At 46.8% G+C, this 20,147-nt stretch overlaps 2 protein-coding genes across 2 annotated transcripts; one reads left to right on the forward strand and one right to left on the reverse strand.

Annotated features, from left to right (window-relative positions):
- Positions 1-1,527: 1,527 nt before the first annotated feature.
- On the reverse strand, positions 1,528-5,724 carry PSMA7 (proteasome 20S subunit alpha 7). The gene is made up of 7 exons (XM_065754434.1): positions 5,534-5,724; positions 4,868-4,994; positions 3,807-3,931; positions 2,818-2,940; positions 2,387-2,506; positions 1,962-2,024; positions 1,528-1,711 (listed from the first exon to the last, which is right to left on the reverse strand). Exons 1-7 carry the CDS (start codon positions 5,627-5,629, stop codon positions 1,619-1,621), a joined length of 747 nt encoding a protein of 248 aa, XP_065610506.1. The 5' UTR covers positions 5,630-5,724; the 3' UTR covers positions 1,528-1,618.
- Positions 5,725-6,041: 317 nt separating this feature from the next.
- SS18L1 (SS18L1 subunit of BAF chromatin remodeling complex) lies at positions 6,042-19,093 on the forward strand. Its single transcript, XM_065754431.1, has 11 exons — positions 6,042-6,310; positions 8,059-8,135; positions 9,202-9,286; positions 10,076-10,220; positions 13,940-14,137; positions 15,075-15,239; positions 16,146-16,247; positions 16,522-16,614; positions 17,317-17,436; positions 18,227-18,354; positions 18,561-19,093. The coding sequence occupies exons 1-11, from the start codon at positions 6,242-6,244 to the stop codon at positions 18,585-18,587; spliced, it is 1,209 nt and encodes a 402-aa protein (XP_065610503.1). The 5' UTR covers positions 6,042-6,241; the 3' UTR covers positions 18,588-19,093.
- The last annotated feature ends 1,054 nt before the right edge of the window (positions 19,094-20,147 follow it).

Raw genomic sequence — 20,147 nt, forward strand, 5'->3', positions numbered from 1 at the left:
TTTGTAGGACTTTATTGCTAAGAATTAGAACATAGCAGTGGGGCTGCTCTTTGGAGTAATGTAAATTGTAATTATAATAAACATGTAAATGTTTGATGTTTTCCTGTTTTGTTCTGCACGGCTGAAATGTGGAAGGAAACCAAGCTGCCCTGGGGAGAGGGCACTGAGGGCCGTGCTGCAGCTGCTGTGCCCTGAGGAGCCTGTGCTGCCTCCTGGGGCAGCTGTGGCTGTGCAGCATCCAGCTGAAGGAATGCTGCTGTTGGCTGTGAGCTCTGGGCACCGCAAACGTCTGTAGCTTAACCATAACCAGAGCTCGTTTTGGGTGGTGCTGCCTGTAGTAGCTGGGCTGCTCCCAGCGTCCTCCAAGCTCATTGCTCCGATGGCAGAACAGCTGCTGTGACCCTGCGAGGTGGGATGGCACTGCTGGGGCACAGCTCTGACAGCTTGGCTGTGCTGCGGGGAGCACTGCTGCCAGCCTGGGGGGCTGCAGTACATGCCTGAGCTGCTCTGCTGGGAGCACAGGCTGAGCTCCCCGCTGCGGTCGTGCACTGCTACTTCCAGTCCTTAACTTCTTGCTCTGTGCCTGTGAGTGAGGCTGTGCTGCTGGTAACAGGCACAGGAGCTGCTTTCAAGGGCTGTTCTATTCCTATGGCTCAGTTGGTGCAGGCAGGGAGCTTCCATCATCACGGGGCCCCTCGCTGCTGCGAGCAGGCACTACCTGAGGTGAGAGCTGCTGAGGGGCAGTCACAGCACAAAGGCACAACCCCTGCTCCCGAAAAGCTTTACTCCCAGCTGGGGCAGCTGCCTCAGAGTGCAGATGGCTGTGGGATGTCAGGCTGGCTGGGTGCACAGCCACCTGCCCATGGGCCTTCCACACCTGTTCTGTGCATCGATAGTGCCTGGTGCATGGGCTGCACACAGCTCTGACTGGAACAGGGCTCTATTGCTTACAGAACATCAACTGCCTCTGCCATGAGGAAGAGAAAGGGGTCAAGGGGCAGCTGTGACTGCACACAGCCCCCAGAGCTGGGGTAGGGAGAGGGAGGATGTTAAACAGGAAAGGCAAACGTGGCACAGAGCTTTATCATGGTCCTAGCACGAATGTAGTGAGCATGAGGAAGTGAGCAGGCCAACAGATCCCCGTGTGGGCATCACACCACCACTTCATTGTCACCCAGCTGAACCTGCAGGTGGCGATTCACACACTGCCTCACTCAGCGCTGCCATGCCTTCAGACAGCTCTGCTGCTGCCTCCCCAAACCCCTCTGTGATATAAAACCACAACCTGAGGGGTGTTACACGAAAAGTGATGAGAGACAGAGAAAGCATCCTTCATTAGCAGCAGTTCGCACTGAGACAACCACTCCAACTGAGAGCGTTCAGTGCTTCTCTTCCACACAAAGAAAAGGAAAAAAGCCACAACCGCTCTTCATCCTTTAATGGGTCACTGCTGCTCTGGCACGGCTGATCAGGTAATCCTCAGTAATTAAAACCTCAGGAACAGACAGATCTTTTTAAAATAAGAGCTTAAAAAAATCAGTAGGTTTATTGTAGGTCTCAAGAGGGGCACAGTATGAATGAACGGAATGCCTACACCTTGTCTGTACAGAGCAGCTCATCACGACGTCTTCTTCTGCTTCTTCTTTTCATTCTCTTCCTTCTCCTTCTCAATTTCAGCAACGTACTTCTCAATTTCTTCAGGGCTTAGAATCTAAAGGAAGGAAGGAAAACGGTGACCTCTGAGACTTCTGTTGTACTGGAGTCGTTCTGACATGCAAGGGAAGCTCACAGCTATTTGGAGGCACGGCCACGCTGCACACACTGCACCCCTTGGCCGTTACTGTTAAACAAATATTTGCCAGTGCAGAATGTGAGGTGAAGGAGTGGACAGTGGGGCTGAGCTACAGCAGCAGAGAAATGGGCCACAAAGGGGGGGAAGCTTTCCAGCATTACAGCATTACCTTCAGGGGCTGGTCTCTCCTCATAACAGCCAGCTCGATGTTCTTCCCACCAGACTGCACCACCTGAACAGAAGGCAGCAGCTGTTAGCAGCAGGGCTGTTCTAATGCACCTCCTTCAGATCTTGTAGGAAAAACAGTTGGGGAAGAGGAGTACTTCCTGTCTCAAGTCTCAAAGACAAAACACACTGCACGCAGTGCATCTTTGCTTCATTTGTATTAATGGCAACAAGTGCCACCTGAGTTCTTCCACGTACGTTACAGGCACGGATTCCCAAACCTGAGCCCCACCTGTGCCCACACACCTACAGCAAACAGATGCTCCCCACTGCCCCTCCTGCAGTGCCCTCAGCGTTTCAGAGTACACACAGGTAAGTTAAACCAAACACGAGCTGAAGAGCGACACGAAGCTCCTGAAGCAGACTCACCTCGAGAAGAGCCTTGATGACAAGCTTAATGGTCAGATCATCCGTTTCAATGGCCTCATCCGTATAGTTTTTCTCCAGGAATTCACGTACAGATTTTGCTCCTCTGCCAATGGCATTAGCCTGGAAGGGAAGGGGTGGGAAGAAGCTTGGAATCAGCAAGAAATGGGAGCTGTACGCTTAGAGGACCTGAGAGCCTTCTGTGGTCACTGTGTGTTTTTCAGATTGAACACACCACTTCCCCCAGCACACAAGGAGTCAGCAGTCAGGCACCCGAATGGACTTGGTAAGATTTCCCAAGCTGAGCTTAACTGCAGACTGCCACCCCCAGGAGATGGCTTCATTTCTCCATCTCCTACATCAATCCCTCCTTAAAGGAGACCACGACTCTTAAATATTTCATTACACCTCGAGAAGAGACAGAAGCAGCTCACCTTCCAGGCATGGTACGTGCCGGAGGGATCGGTCTGGTACAGCCGGGGGGTTCCATCAAAGTCAAATCCCACAATCAGAGCAGAGATACCAAAAGGTCTGCGACCGTTGCTCTGAGTGTACCTCTGGGCAGAAGGAACAGACATTCATTTCACAAGCAGTTCTGCTGTCAGAGCAGAAAGCAGACATCCCATACGTTACAGCCACAAAAGGGATCAGAAAGACTTCCAGGAGGCTTTCTCCCCTCTCCACCCATTAAAGGCCCACCAAAGGCCACAAGCCATGCAACTGAAGCCACTGCTTTACTTCTCAGCCTCGTTTCCTAACACCCACTGAAGTTCTCCACAGCTGACCGTAGGCACGGAGGCTCAGCAGCAGCAGCATTACCTCCACATCACTTTTAGACAAACTGCAGGAGTGCCAGAATGAAATACACACACTGTGAAGGAACACGGTGGGACTCTGCTCTGCCGGGCTAGTGAATAACAGACATCACACTGCTGCCACTGTCACTGCACTAACACGTCCGTGCATCACTAGATTACACTTCTGCTGATCCCCTCTAGTTACTGAAAATTGGTTTAATACAGCAGCAGCAAACGAACAACTTTACCACAGAAGGCAGTTGGGCGTACTCTGACCATCATTAACCCCAGGTTCCTGAGTACCAAACGAAGTATACTGAGTGCTGCCATCATTTGCTCCCCCCGCATCCCCCCCTGCAATGTCTCAGGAGAAGGAACACCCAAACAGTACTGCCTCACAGTCACAATGGGTGCATTAAAGCCCCCGACGAGCAGCGTTCCTCACATCACCACCGATGCACTCATACACCATTACAAGCACTAATTCATTTCATCTTTGGAGGAGAACTGGCAATCAGTCCCCGTTTTCTATCAAGACGTTTTCGCTTCCAACGACCAACCACCACGTGTGGTGCCAGCAGAGCACACACACACACACACACCAGGACAGCCTCCCCCAGGCACACCTGCTTCAGGCTGGCGATGTAGCGCGTGATGTACTCCACGGTGACCGGGTCCTCCACGGTGAGTCTGTGGCTCTGGCACTCCACACGAGCTCTGTTTATAACTATTCTGGCATCAGCTGTGAGCCCTGCAATGACAGTGCATTCACGGCGCTCAGGCTCAGTGCTCCACATGCACACACACACAACTTGTCCTGCTCTGAAAGGCTCTCAGTGCCAACAGTAAGGGGAGGAAGGCATACAAGAGATCACGATTCCTTAGGTTTGCTGAGCAAGGACATCATTCAGTGGTTGTCTATTAAATAACGTGCGATTATGAACCAGGCAATCAGAACACCCCTGAGGGATTGCAGCACTCCATCTCACGGCAGGTTAGCAGTGACTTCAGATCCTGTGTATGGTGGTCATATTTCTTTTTACAACGCCCCTCTCTATTTATCTGCACATCTCATGTAGCTGATGCAGCTATAGCAGCATGATGGCAGCTGACAAAAATACATATACATTTCTTGCTGCAGATCTTAGCCAGAGATGCCATTTTCAGCTGGGAGCTTTGTCTGCGTTACACAGCTCTTCCTCAAGCCTGTGAACCCACCTGCACGTATCAGCACCCTGAGCTGGGGAAGCAAGGCACATTACCTCTGACAAATCAGTATTTCTGCCTGCTAAATCAGATCTCCCCTTATAGCATTATATTAATACTGATACAGAGACTGAATTGCTTGCAGACAAGAGGTGTCTGCTGAAATCTAAGCACACATGAGCTTGCATATGTTCTTTAACAGTATATTTCTGTACCTGTGTCGATATCGTTACTTCTCAGTCTCACATGAAACTCAGTGGACCTTGTAAGCTCTCCAATATCTCATCCTCATTCAACCACTGATTCTCTCTACGTATCCCACAGACCTATACACACCTACTTGAAAAAGTGGGAGCAGAGGGCAGTATGCCCCTCCCCCACAGTCCTCACTCAGTTACATATGTCCCCAAATCCGTAACTTTAGCCAAAGGTGCTCCAGCAACTGCTGCACTGACCGCCAGGCTCTGGAGGGATCACACACCTGCAAAAGCCATGCAGACGTTGTCATCGAGAGCGCAGATCTTCCGCACAGTTCTTTCATCCTGAAGCTTCGCCACGGACTTCTTTTCCACACCAAGAACAACAATGTCCTTCCCTCTTACTCCGACCTTTGGTGCATTCAAAGAAAAGGAGTAAAAAAAAGCAAAAGTTAAGTTAGGCTCCGCAAAAACGGGTTGTGGGATGCTGAAATGAGCGGAGAGAAAAAGGAAGAGTAATAAAACACGTTATAAACTTCCACTTGAGGTATTTTGTTTTTATTGCTGGGAGAGGACTGATGTAACAAAGACTGCACTTCACTCCTGCGTGCAGTTTCATAATCTGCTTTCACCAACCCGAATCCGTGGGACTCCTAAGAGACGCTCCCACTGCCCCGCGGGGTCCTGCCCCACGCAGGAGCTGCAGTGAAGCTGCCGCACGAAGCGGGCGGGCAGGCGGCCGCGGCTCAACCCCTTACGGGACCCACTCACACTCCAGACATGCATTTTCCCACCCACGGAGCCTGCCCGTGTCCCCGTGCGTGTCCCCGTGTCCCCGCTCCCGGCTCAACGCGGCGGACGCGCTCTGGGCCTTCCCCCCACCCCGCGCGGCTCCCGCTCCCGGCCCGGCCCCGCGGCGCGCCCCGAGCCGCCGCCGTCCCCTCGCTCACCGCCGTCGAGCCCTTCTTCACCGCCTCCTGGGCGTACTCCACCTGGAAGAGGTGCCCGTCCGGGGAGAACACGGTGATGGCCCGGTCGTAGCTCATGGCTGCCGGCCGCGCGCCGCCTCGCTCAAAACAGCACACTCATGCCCCCGCCCGCTTCCGGAGTACGCCGACGGCGCCCCCTGCGCCAACTCCGTACGCCGCAGCCGCCAAGCTCCGTCCGCGCTCCTCGCGCGAGGAGCAGGCGTTGCGCAACGAGCGTAAGCGAAGGCGGCCGCGGCGCTCGACGCGCTCGGCGTAGACGGCGGCCGCCCTTACGCAGTTGGCGCACCTGGCGGCGGCCGGCGGAGGCAGGGAGACGGCGCTCGGCTGCGACAGGAAACCCGGCGGCGGGGACGCACCATGTGCGGCGGCGGGGAGAGGCGCGGGGCGGCGGGCGGCCGCTCCGCTCCCCCGCCCCAAATCCGCCCCGCCGCGCCCCCGCCCCGCGCTGCCGGCACCGGGCTCGGGCGCGGGGCGCCGTGTGCCGCCCCGGGGCGCGCTGCCCGCCGCTGGGTGCCGGGCTCAGAGCGTACCATGTGCCGCGCCTCCCCTGCCCGCGCACTGCGGAGAATCCTCGCACGGCAATAGCGGGCAGATAATAACAATATTATTAGAGCCCGGGACCCGTATATTATAGACACGTAAAAAAAAGAAAAAAAAAAAAAGCCCACCATGTCGGTTGCCTTTGCTTCTGCTCGCCCGAGAGGCAAAGGGGAGGTGACCCAGCAAACTATCCAGAAGGTAAAACAGCATGCTTTGTACCGATGGGGTGGACGTGATTCCGTCCGCGCTCCCGCAGCCGTGGAAGGAGGCGGATTGCGGGCGAGCAGGGAAACTCGTGCATGGCCGGGGCTGCGGAGATGGACAGCTGGAGAGAGGTGGGGGAAGGAGGAGGAGGAGGAGGAGGTGGAACAAAGCAAAGGTGTGCGGATCGCTGCAAAGAGAAACAGAGACGGGGTACGGCATGAAACCCGCTGGCACGTCGGCTGCTGCTGGTGGGAAGGAGGCGGACGATAACGCGTTGCGAAATTGCGATAGCGTTTGTAAATATGCGTTTGATTTCTGACCATAGATCAGCCAAAGGGGGAAAAAAAATCAAATAAAATACTGCATTTGCGAGGGTTTTCCGTTGCGTTTGGATGCGGAATCTTTCGGAAGCCAGAGGGAGCAGCAGGCAGTGGTGCTCTCATCTGCTGCTGCCGCTATCCGTGCTGTGTTTATCGGTGTCTAACGACAAAGGTCTTGAAGATGTTCTCTGCAGTCGAGCTCTCCGCGCGGGTCTGGTCCAGAAGGGCTCCCGGTTGGGAAGTTCCCGTCTCCCCTCCCGGAGGGCTGGCACCTGCACGCACCTGCCGAGCCTCCGTCACCTGCGGAAGGTGGCCGTACAGCGAAGAGGCTGCAGACTCAATAAAGAACGTGCGTGTTTCACTTTGACCGCTGTTTGTCGTGTGTACCCGTGCTGGACGTGAGCGCGGTGCCCACCCCAGGGGCGTTTGGTTCTGCAGTGCGGGCGGTGCCGTGCATGAGGTGTCGGTGTTGGCCGTGCTCCGTCCGTGGGCAGCGAGGCGGTGTTGTCGCTGATCCGGCTGCGGATGCATGGGCAGTAGTTGTGCAGCCACACTGTCCTCTGGTGCCAGCTTGTGACCTCCAAGGAAAAAAAACCTCCGTGGAAGAACGTTAAGAGCAGAGTGGGCAGAGTGTCACTGAAATCCAGGGCACTGTTTGGAAACTAAACCCGTGCTCCCGCAGCACGCGCGGTATTGCGAGCAGTTAATTTCAAGCAGTAAAATATTCCTGTAATATGTATCCAGTAGCAGAGGGCAGCCAGATATCTCCATCCTTCCCTTGTCAAACACTTTCCTTTTTGTCCACAGTCACGAACTTTACGGAAGCTTCAGAATGTTCTCTCTTCAGCAACAAAGCATTCCCCGCCTCGGGTGCATTGCTGGTGTGCGGCTTCGGGGCTGCTGTGAGTGTGGGTGGTTGTGGTCGCTGGGCACGCTGCTGGGCGCCTTGCAGATGCCCAGGAAAGCAAGATTTTGAGAACACTGTGGTGCCATTGTAAAACAAGAGTATTGTTATTTGTATCTGTGATATGTAAGCAGCTTATTTTTGTTTATTAACTCAATTTGAATAGGCTTCCAGAGCTGTAGTTATTCCAGTGCCGCCTCCCGCCAGAAGATAGGTGACGTGTAGGAAGTCAGAGCGCTGGGCCACGCAGCAGTGATGGCACTGCTCTAAAATGCTTCACCAAACAGCAATTTGGGACAGCAAACTGTGTTTTCCTGTGGGTAGTGGAGGTGGGAGCTGGGGCCCCCTGCATCTCAGCAACTCAGGGACTGGTCCTGCCACACGTAGGTACGTGGCGGTATCCCAAAGCAACAGAAGTGCCCAGAGCACCGTCCGTGGCTGCAGAGGGAAATGAGCACCACAGAAACACAGGCCGTTAATGTGACTCTCATGTGTCTGATCATCTTTCTCTTACGCAGATGTTAGATGAAAATCACCATCTAATACAGTGTATTATGGATTATCAGAGCAAGGGGAAAACTGCAGAATGTACTCAGTGAGTATGATGAGTTTCGGGCCGTGTCTTTGTGTACTTTTCCTCAAGGACATTACCGGGAGCCAATGAGAAAATACTTGGACTGATTTTTTAGATTTGCTTGTGTTATGAGATACAGATTGGTCTCGGGATAGAGGTTTGGTTTGGTTTACTCAAAGAGTTTGAGTGTTGGCGTTGTTTTAACAGATTATTTATTAATTCTGGAGCATCACGATAATGCATTCACCTCCTGCCTGGAAATTAAACCACTGAAGGTTTTGAGCAGTAAAGGTCACTGAGTGTACCTGCAGAGAAGGCACTGCTGTGGGACCTGTGTGCATTTGGGAGGAGGCCACCAAGTTCCTTGCTTTCTGTGTTCATTTCACAGCCCGGCTTCATATTTGCCAGTTTTACTACTTCCCACACATTTTCCCCTTATGAGAAGAAAAAATCATGCTAAAAAGTATTTTCTCACGCCTTCTTATCAAACTCTCCAGGTTTGACCCTTCTCTTTACCCAGTGGTATGTCTGTAGTTTGCCCTTGGATGCCCTCCTGTTCTTCCTTTTTCCAGTTCATCCAGAACTGTGAAGAAGCACAAATGGTTCAGGGGGTGCTCACTTGAGTAAACACTTCAGTTAAAGCACTCTCGGAAAAAATCTTGTTCTTCTCAGGCTGTTGTCAGGGCAAACAGGTTTTGGGTTTTGGAATTTCATTACCTATAGGATCCTGGTTGGACAGAGGGAGAATCAGTGGCTTATTGTTACAGCAGCTCACCCAGTGTGAGTTCTCAAAGCCAGAGGTCCCAGCTGCAAAGTTCACTCCAGGTGCTTGCAAAGAAGTGTGTATCTTACCTTGTGCTTCTCCCAAGTTTACCCATTTGTAAAATGAGTTTTGAACACGCTGCTGAAAAGCACAACAGCACAGACATAGGTCAGTACAGTTATTATTTACTTTACATCTGTCGAAGTGGGCTAATGTCACTTGATTAACTGATTAGACATAGCAAAAAGGAAGAAAGAAGGAAAAAAGTTGGAAATTTCTTTGTTGTTAACCCTTTTCAAATAAGCTTTGCTCCTTATTTTGTAGATACCAACAGATCTTGCACAGAAACCTCGTTTACTTGGCAACCATAGCAGATTCTAACCAGAATATGCAGTCCTTGCTTCCTGCTGTAAGTACCAGTGCCTCCGCCACATTATTTGCTGTGCCGGAGGGGAATGTGCTTTGATGCAGATACTGATCACTGTCAGTAAGCCTTTTTTTCTGAAATGGTTGTGTAGACCACCAACCCAATGAAAAACTACCTTTGCTGTGTTTAAAATACATTCTTTTGGATATTTGTGTTAATAGCTGTCTCTGTGGCCTAAGTTTTAAATACTGTGAATGGTGCAGTGTTACATATCTGAACGGGATGCATTTATTCCACATTCATTACTCTTTGCTTATTCTTACTATATTCTTTACTGATAAAAAAGAAAGCCACTATTTTGTACCCAAAATCTCACTCAATATTTGGGCACTGGTTTGCTTTTAAGAATTGACTTATTGCTGAACTGATTGATTTTAGAAGTGTCCAACATGGCACAAAATGCACAGTAGCCTTATGCTTGGCACAGCTCAATCTGTCAGCACAGTTCGGTGTAGTCTTTGCGAAGCATATCCCCACAGCAGTCACTTTCAGTCCAGTCCAAATGGAATTCATGTGAGTACGATAGATTGGGCACAGAAGCCAGCCTCTGTTAGAAGCAGTTTGGAGACGCTCGCCGTGCTGCGTGCTGGCTTCCCCGGGTCATGCTGATGTCGTTCATACATCTTAGTCGAGTGAAAAAAGGTTTGCTCAAAAAGTGAGGGAAGCACCTACTTGAGGCAGTTTGTAGTCATGCTCGGGCTCATTTGAGTTGTATTGTTTTTCTAAATGAAACCTAACCAAAAATTTGCTTCTCCTCCTTGTTGTTTGCAGCCACCAACGCAAAACATAAACTTGGGCCCAGGAGGAATGACTCAGAGTGCATCCAACCAATCTCTTCATTCACAGAGCAATCTCAGTGATGCAATCGGGACAGGCCTTCCTCCTTCCTCCCTCATGCAGAGTCAGATTAGCAATGGTGAGCCTTGGTCCCCTTTGTGCTGCTTTGCTGTTGCTTGGCAACAAAATCATTAATGCAGAATATACTTACAGAGCTGTAAAAGACCTCTCTTCACTCACCTTTCAGGCAGATGGGGATTTCTGGGACGTGCTGAAATCATCACAAAATGGCTACAGTCTGTAATGATGTTGGGTTTTGCAAGGCCTCCAATCTGCTCAGTAATTCTATAGAAGAAATTAAAAACAGTTTTAAAAACATCTAGCGAGAATCACCAAGTAAAGATGCCCCCAAGTCTCTAGTTAGAAAAATATTGCATCATTTTTCTCCTGAAGATGGTAGGGCTGGCCAGGGTAAAATGGGATTGCCTGCATGACTGCACAACTGAGCCTTCAGATTGCAAAGGTCTTCTAGGATAGATGCCTTCTGGAAAGCAAAATGGTGTTATGTCAGCCTTTGTCTGATTGTAGAACTCAGCCAAAGAGTTTGCGCAGACATACGGACAAGATAAATGTACACATTTATCTGTTTGTTTCTTTGGTCCTTGCAACTAAAAAGAAGCTCACTGAATGAGATACCTTTTTTTTGTTTACTTTGTGTTAATACTCTATAGCACTAATAATCCATTTATTTATTTTGTACTTCTTGGTTATTTAGTCAGCTCTTGTTTATGTGGGTCTTTCCCAAAGTGAGAGAGAGAAAAACAGTGTCTATAAATAGAAGTATCTGACTGTAAAATCACAGACCTTGGCAGCGGAGCTCAGGAGCAGATGCAAGCAATGAAATCACTTCTGACTTTTTAAAAATCTATTTGTGGTCAAGCTGGTAGGACCTCTCGAACAAACGGAGGAGGTACCTGCCTTTATACACTTCCAGATGTAGAGAGAACTTAGGAATGTATCTGTGCCGCCCTTCTGGAGGGTTGATTAACTAGTACAAGTATTACACTAAATCAGTCTGAACATTGCTAGCTTAGTTTTTTACTCAGATCTCCATTTTCAGTGTTACTGCTGCTGGGTTTTTTTTTTGTATTTTCCCTTGCCCTCCAGTTTTTTACAGCAATGTAATGCTCATTAAGAGCCAGCCTGGTGGTCTTGCCGAGTGGCATCACCTGCAGAACAGAGGCAGGCAGGGCAGTGCTGGTACAAGCTCACCTCGTGTGCCCCCAACCTGGTGCTAGCAGCCTGAGCTGGGGCTCTGGGGGCAGCTTACTCTTTGTCCAAATGTTTTGACCAAGCCTCTGCACCTGCATAATGCCAGGTCCTTTGTCATGAAAGTATCGGTCCACTGGAAGCCTGTCTGAAGACAGAGCTGCTCTTCAAAAGGAAGGTGTGACTGAGAATGCACTAGCCTGCCTTTCCTGGCGTGCTGTGAGTAGCCTAGGTAACAGCAGCAGTGATGGCATGTGCTGCTGCGGTGTGAGAATAGAAGCCTCCCACCCCAGGCCTGGGGACACCCACCCAGCCAGCCCCTCCTGCTGCTGTCTGTGTGCCAGCCAGAATCAAGTTAGCACCTTAAGGTGTCCTGCACCCGATCCTCATGAGTAGGTGGGCTTTGAGACTGAGAAACTATTTAACAGCAGCCACTGATTACTGGACAGCATTTTATGCAAGTTAAGAATAAAATATGCACAAACAATTATGAATGTATGGGCTGCAGCACTTGTGAACATTTTTCATCTAAGGAAGATGAAAGTCTGTACTGAACAGTACAGCACTGCTAAAGAGGGAAGGACAGGGAAGAAGACATTAAACTAGTACATTTTATTCCTCATTGTCCTCAGACTGGTCTTCAGAGGAATCACCTCTGCAAGACAGTCACTAGGTAATACCATAAATATTGGATAGTTACCAGCAGTGGCTGCTAGGTCCATAACTAATGATAATTCTGCCAGTGGGGACAGGTTAAAAAGCAACCCACTGATATTTCAAATAATCCAACAGCCACAGTGTGGTGATTCTTCATGCCATAACCCTGCAGGCAGAACTTGTAGGTTCAGACATCAGCTAGGGAAGCTCAGCTGCCTCCCAACAGAACGGGGTCCAACTGGGAATCCCAACTGTTCAGAAATGATGAATGAGGCCTTTCAAAGAAAAGCTTAGCTCTCTCAGATTCACGAAAGTATGAATGAGGTTCAGTGCTTTGTATCTGCCTTATTGTTCTAGTATTTTTATTTAAACACTTTCGGTCATGCTTTCGTATTTTCCCTTACAACCATGAATTAGGCAAACTTTTTTTTTTTTTTTGAGCTTTAAAGAAAGCCCAGATTCTCACGTTTTCCCATGCTAATAGGGCAAGATTTACCAACACACGCTTTGCTGTGAGCCCAGTCTCTTTCACTCAGCGTCTGCAGATGCCATTCAAACACCACATGGTTTTGTGTTGCACAAAAACAAGTATCAGCTTTACAAGATGTACAAAACTCTTACAAAACACAGAGCTGGACCTCTGTAGCAGCATGTGTATCTCTGGTTCTACAGATTTCAGTAGAAATAGCTCTGTTTATCTGCTGTTGGAAATGCTGCTTGCTTCTCTCTGTGAGAGGAAAATATAATAATCAACAGCAAATTTTCTGTTTTAGATGACTATAAATATCATTAGGAGTAATTAATGAGGTTTGCAGTAAGAGAATTAAACATTTTTTCAGAGGCTGTAGATATGCTTAATAACCAAATTGAAATATCACCTAAGCACTGCAGCATAATTTTGTGTCTTGTAGGGATCCTGCATGTCTTCTGTTCTGTCTAACTGAATCTGATAGGCAGCAATGCACAGCTGAATGTAGATAGGCAACAATACGTACTATCACAGTTTCTACAGTAACATCATGCAGTGAAGACAACTTTCCAAAACTCACTCATAAAAGTATTTACAACAAATGCCAACAAAGATCAGGACCAGACCTTCCCTAATTTTTGTTACCCAACAACAGAATTAAAAAAAAACCAACCAACCAAACAAACAAACAAAAAACCCCAAGGCCAAAAAGCACAGTGCTGGGTCAGCAGAATGACACTCACAGTCCCAGGGTACAATTGGAGCAGCCCAGTAGTTATGGACTGTGATATTGGACAGGGCACTGTAACAACAGTGATTGTGATGGCGACTTGGAAAACGCATCTTCAGAAAGTCTGAGGTTGTTTCAATCAAACTTCAAGAAAGGGGAAGACAAGCTTGTCCTCTTGGTCCTCCGAGGGGAGGGGAGGGCCCCCTGGTGCTTCTTAAGCCTGAGCCACAAAGTGCAGTTGGTTGGAGGGGAAATGAATGAGTGAATGCAGCAACGTGCAGAGTTTATCAGCCACTATTGTGCCTTCCCATTGTCACCATCTGTATGAATGGGGTTAACAGCAGGACAGAAGGAAGGAAAGAAGGAATTTCAGAAGGCTGAGACATTTCCAGAGTCTGTGTATTTTCTGAAGTATGTGATACTGCTGGCATTTGTGAATTCCACTGCCTGCAAGATCAGTGGAAGCCCCCGAGGAACTGCTTATAGGCCACAGCTGCTGATTTTTTTCTTCTCTGCAATTCTGTACAGCTAGGTTTGGCAGCCAGGAAGAGGATCGCAACTCCGTCTTTGCAGGAAGCAGTTTTATGTGTCAGTAACAGTGAATTTTAATAATCAGGATTTTTTGTTTTGTTTTGCCTTCTCGTATTTTAGAAAGGCCGTGAGGGCTTTAATGCTCACTGTACATTGCTGATAATAGCACAGATTTTCTTGTTGCTCTCTTTAATTTTTCTAGGTCCTAATCACGTGCCTATGCAGCAGTCAGGCCAGAACACTATGCCCACAACCTCTCTGAGTATGACTGTCAGCAGTCATGGAACTGGGCCTGGTTATAGCCATACAGTGCCTGCATCTCAGAATGTGCCAATGCAAGGCCAGGGGTCAATAGGCAATTATGTCTCTCGAACAAACATCAACATGCAGTCTAATCCAGGTAAACTCCCTCTTCCTCCTTCTGGGCCAACTCGACATTGCAGTGACCTCAGAGGTTTACCACACATGAATGTGTTCTGTAAATATTTTCTGTAGACAGGGACAAACATGCAGGAAGAAAAGCTTTAGGATGTCTCTGCATGTAAGGTGTCGGGCAGCAGAACAGTTTCAGACTTGCTTTAACTGACGTGGACTCGCCATGGTTAACAAGTGGTGGAAAAGAGAGCTGGAAGTGCAGCAGCACTGCCTGATGGGCCCTGGCTGCAAATCCCACAGCTGCAGGGGATCAGAAAAGTGCCTTTATCCCAGCTGAAGGAGCTGCCAGCCAGAGAACTGCACCTTTGTCATTTAGACATTACTGCCACATTTCTGTCATTTTATATTGATACTTAACACTGCTTGAAGGGCATAGAGAGAGAACAGCAGACAGCTCAGAATTTGTCTCTTGATCTGTAAAAGTGATTGCTACTGAGTATTGAGTGGGGTGTCCAGTGTTTCTTCTCTCAGAAATACAGGGAGCAAGCCAGTCCTAGGGTGTCAGTTTATTTAAACTGTATAATAAGAAGGAATTAGAACTGATTAGAGAACAAATGCAGCAGTGAACGAGTCAGGAAGAATTGGGAACAAATATCAATTCTTATTTCCTTAATCCTAGTCCAGTAACGATTACATTCTTTTAAAACAACTATCACTTAACCAAGTTAGATGTATTGTCAGATTTGTGACTGAAACAAACAGCAAGAACTGTGTAATAGAATCCTTGTTGGGTTACATTGGAGAGGAGCTCAATGTATATAGTAGAAGAACATCTCCCCCTGTGGAAAATTCATAGAATGATCAGGATGTAATTTAGTGGAACGTTGTAACTTGCTTCCAAAGAGACTAGGGAGAGAACCATCATCTCCCGTTGTAAAACACACTTTCCATGTGCCTTGTAGTCTCCATGATGCACCAGCAAGCAGCAACGTCACATTACAACTCGGCACAAGGAGGGAGCCAGCATTACCAGGGGCAGTCCTCCATTGCCATGATGACTCAGAGCAACCAGGGCAACAGCATGATGGGTCAGCGACCAATGGGCCCCTACAGGGCCTCACAGCAAGGTAAGATCTATTATTAGTGATTGCTGTCATTAGTAGCAGTTTGATGGTATTCCTTCTACCCCGTGGGGTAGGAAGGACAACAAGATTTCCAAGGCACTTTTATGAATTAGAAATCCTGTATGGAAAGAAAGGAAATCTAAAGTGCTGGAAGTACCATGACAATCAGAAGAACTTTAATCTCTTTTCAAGTTTATTTAATTATTTCAGGTGTTTAGAAATAATTCTGTCTAAAAGAGACGGTGCATCTCTAAAGAAAAGATGAACAATTTGATATACAGCTCACTGAAGTAACTGGAAGCCTTTTCATTTCTTTCGAATGGTATTGGATCAGCCATAAAATGGCACAGTTAACAAGGAACACATTTCTGCAGACAAGATAGAATGTGCCAGCAATTAATAGGAAAAATTAGGCCAAAGCAAGGAGAACGCCAGAATACCACCATGCTCTAACACCTCTCTGGAAAAAGTTCTAAGAGGTAACAAAGCTGCTAGACTGATTCTAATACAAACTGAATTTTGCTAAGAAACAAATTAATACACTAATTAAAATATATTTAACTCTAACTATGTTCATGAGCATGGAATACATTCCTGTGCTTTCTAATAACTCAGATTCGTAGATGAAACGTTGCCATTACTTTTGGTATTGCCATACAAGAGAGTGGTTTTAGGACTTAGATTACTGACAGTTCAGTTTCAACTAGCTTTTTTTTTTTTTTTTTCTAAAAATACGAAGTCGTTTCCTTTTTCCAGTGAGCAAAACATCTTTGAAACTGCTCTCAGCGTACATAGCCTGTTTACTTATCAAGATGTAAATACTGTTCTCTTAAGAAACAAAAGAAAAAGAACAAACATCACTTGTTTGTCCGTGGGCTCAGTGTGCTCTCTCTTGTCTTTGCCTTGCAGGTTCCTCGCAGCAGTACATGGGTCAGGAGGAATATTACAGTGAACAGTACAGTCATGGACAAGGCTCATCAGAACCTATGAATCAGCAATATTACCCAGATGGTAATTGCTCTGTACTGTTGTCACTGTAATACTGATAAAGCGTAGACCAGCAGCATGACTGGCACATCCAAAGACATGGCAAACATGTTAAGATTCATGTCCACTTTATGTGATAGACTTGCTTTGCTACATATTCAACCTCCCATCTTAGGTAGGGTTATTTTCTCTTGGCCTCATATTTGTGCGTAAGCAACTTTGTAATATATGTATTCAATAGTGTGTACATATAGTTATATTAACAGTGTATCTGATCCACCTCTGCCATTTTTTACAGGACATGGTGATTATGCCTATCAGCAGTCATCCTACACTGAGCAGAGCTATGACAGGTCGTTTGATGACTCTACACAGCACTATTATGAAGGAGGTAGGAAAACATCAGGAACCTTCGTAACCCAAAGCTGAGGCCCCCTCAGATACTCAATGATGAAAATACAAAGTATGACTTGCGCTGCCTGTGTTGCTAAACTGCTACTTAGCGATTACTTAAGTGTCCAGAAGATAAAATGTAGCTATGGTTATAGTTTATGATCCCTAATAGCTTGTGCGTAGCCCCATGTTCATTGGAACAAAATTACCCTCAGGTGTAGCTGGGCCGGATAGAATTTCCTTTTGTTTCTTTAGGATACTGCAAGTGGGATTTCCATCGTAGGTGTTTTTAAAAATCAGTAACAACTAAATGTGCTGTCTTTCTGGGATGTATGAACAAACATCGTTATCTGGAACAAAATACACTGGGAGGGCTTTTTGAGAAACCTGCTGTTTACCCTGGCACCCTTATCTTTGTGGTTCTGCCTTTTTTCTTCTGAAACACTTTAGGAGAAGAAAAGAAAACCTTTGGGGAGGAGGTTGCTTGTTCACTAGTTTAACGATGTGTAGAAAAAAACAATTCTCTCCCGTTCAAAGAACTAGAAGTCACTAGAGAAATAAACTCATTGTGACTGGCGAAATGCAAATATCTTTTTCTGAGAAGCGTTATCTGTCAGGGAGCCCAAGGCTCCTTACTACAGAGGTACAGAGGAAGATCTGCTACAAACGTAACCACGCTGTGTCATTTTTCCTTCTTTAGGAAACTCTCAGTACAGCCAGCAGCAGGCAGGGTACCAGCAGGGAGCTGCACAACAGCAAACATATTCCCAGCAGCAATACCCGAACCAACAGAGTTACCCAGGACAACAGCAAGGATATGGTAAAGCTGTCACTGGTCAAGTATTTGCAGTACTTCATCTTGATGCCTCCATTCCTCACCTAAACTATGCTGTAAACTATTTTATTGATTAACCTTGGCCGTCTGCATATCAAAAGTAGCCAAACAGCATAGCATGAAAAGAGATTCTGTGCAGCAACATCCATTAATCCTGCATTCCAGACTGTTATGTTAGCATCCCATTCCTTCTCTCTTGATAACTTGAGAAAGTTACGAAGTACTCGCGCCTCATGTTGACTGCTAAGTGTTGGTAGAAGGTCACTCTGTGGCTTCTCATGCCTCCTACACATCTAATAGTTATGCAACTGACATGAAAAACAATTCAGACAGTCCAAGCTGACATCAGCAATCTAGAGAACCATTACTCCTTTGCAACATCATGGAAAGGTTTTGGTCCTTGGTGAGGAAATGAGGTGAAAAGAAAAAAAGTGGAAGTGTTCTGAACATACAGCTGACTCTGGCACAGGGCTGTGGAACCTCTCTGGTCACTGGAGCAGGGCTCCTCACTGTCATCAAATCAGGTCTGAAGCGCTCAGTGGGCACTTGCATGCACCCTCGGTCTCTGGAAGAAAGAAACCATTTCAGGTTAATCAGTACAAAAACGGGCTGGAGAAGCTGAGGATATTCCAAATATTAGTTTCAGGGCAAGGGACTGCCTCGCAGTACGTGCTCGCTAACCTTACTTTATTACCCTTGTGCTTTACATTTTGCTAACCATAAGAAATCTCTGTAGCAAATCAACTCCTATTAATAAATGTCACTGTCTCCTCAGGTCCCGCACAAGGAGCATCTTCACAGTATTCTAGCTACCAACAGGGACAGGGGCAGCAATATGGGAGCTACAGAACCTCTCAGACAGGACCATCCGCTCAGCAGCAGAGGCCTTATGGCTACGAGCAGGTAAACTGTCTAATTCTCTGCTATAAAAAAGCCACTTTAGCTGTTATCTCTGCACATTAATCTATCTGGTGTTTTGGTGCAGGCACATTGAGTGGATCTTTCAGAATTCATAAACCAGCAGAAAATTAACTCTCTGTTTATAAACCTCTGATACGTTATTCTCCAATATTTTTATTTCTCATTCTCTCTTTTTTTTTTTCCCCTAGGGTCAATATGGAAATTACCAGCAATAAAAGAATATGATCCTGTGTCAGATTCATTTCAATAGTATATCCACCTTTTGAACTGGATGTACTGGCAGTTTTGATTAATTGTAATATGTTGGTTACCCCTTAGCACAGAGCAGCGTCTGTATGTGAACAGTGTTCATTTCATGCTGGGTATGAAGCAGTGCACTACTGGTAACAAGACAATGCTTTAATGGTTTGATATTTGGTGCTGTGTATAGTACTGTATGTTGATACAATGCAGTTTTTAATTTTCCCCCCATTCTTGATGTTTCTAAATAGCTTTAGGATCATTTGATCGCAGTCATGCCCCGTTCTGACAAAAGGCCAGGATATTCTGCATTCTAACTAAACACAAGTCCATTCAGTCATATCTCAGTTCAGGAAGGTGTCCTGTGGTAGGTAATTCATCTTTTGTAAACTAAATGCATTGCGGCTTACCTGCCAGCTTCTGAAATCCATCGCTCTTCACTTTGTAAGAATAAGGGAAAGGTTACATTCCTTATGCATCAGTTCCACGCTCTGCAATTTCTGCAATACCTTCTGGGGCAAACTGCCCACGTCTTATTACTCAATAATCGGTAAGTCTGTTGTTATTTCTGTTGTAAAAGGTACAGAAACACGATCAAAACCTGTGTTCTAGAAAGTGTTAATGGCACCTTTTATAGCTCCGTGTAAACGAAGGTATTTCTGTCATGGGAAGAAAAACAGAAGGGAGCTCAGAGATGTGCAGTGTCAGCCTACTAGATGTCAGTATTGCTTCATGTTGTGCTTAGCTGAGAAAAACATCTGGCAAACCTTGCAGTCTTAAATGTGCTACTCCGAATTTTATAACTTGCATATATATTTTCATGCCAAATTTCACAGGCAAAGTGGCTGGCATCCTTCTTTACTTCTCATTCTCCCGTAGCCCTTATTGAACTTTCACAACAAGCATTATAACCACAAATATTGTCAGATTTTTTGGATGACTGATACTTTTTTTTTTTTCTCTCTCTTGTCGCTTAACAGAAATAGTTCAGAAGTAAAAAGAAAAGAAAAAAGGCAGGAAATCAGCCAAATTCAGCTTTAATTGTGAAACGATATTGTTCATACAGAGGGTGAATTGTTAATGGGGTCAACCAGGGAGAGAATACCTCTAGAGGGAGAATGTAGAAATATGAACTGGATGTATGTAAAAGCCAGTATGAACAGCTGAAGTTGCTTCTACTCAATTTTATGTGCCCTTATAAAGTGTTGAATAAAGCACTTGTGAAGCGCTTCTGTAACTGATGAATGAAATAACACGTCCAAACTTCTCTGTGGTGAAAGAGTAGGGTGGTTATACTCAATGAGCAGTTTTTAATAGGAGATTAATTGGAAGTGTCCGCTGTAAGTTTCCCTTTTGTTGTAGGAATTTTGTTTGTATACACTGGTGTGTTTACAGGATTCTGAGGTCTAGTACTGCATATTTTGAAAAGCCAAGACAGTAAAACAAAAGATCTCTCGCTTCAGGACATCGATTCCTGTAGAGAAGTCTTTCACCGGACAGTTCGCTATCAGATGTTGGCCAAGCAGTGCCCCAGC

This window comes from Cyrtonyx montezumae, unplaced genomic scaffold, assembly GCF_038088225.1.
Source record: "Cyrtonyx montezumae isolate F1298 unplaced genomic scaffold, pur_monq_1.0 scaffold_9, whole genome shotgun sequence".
NCBI classification, from domain to species: Eukaryota; Metazoa; Chordata; class Aves; order Galliformes; family Odontophoridae; genus Cyrtonyx; species Cyrtonyx montezumae.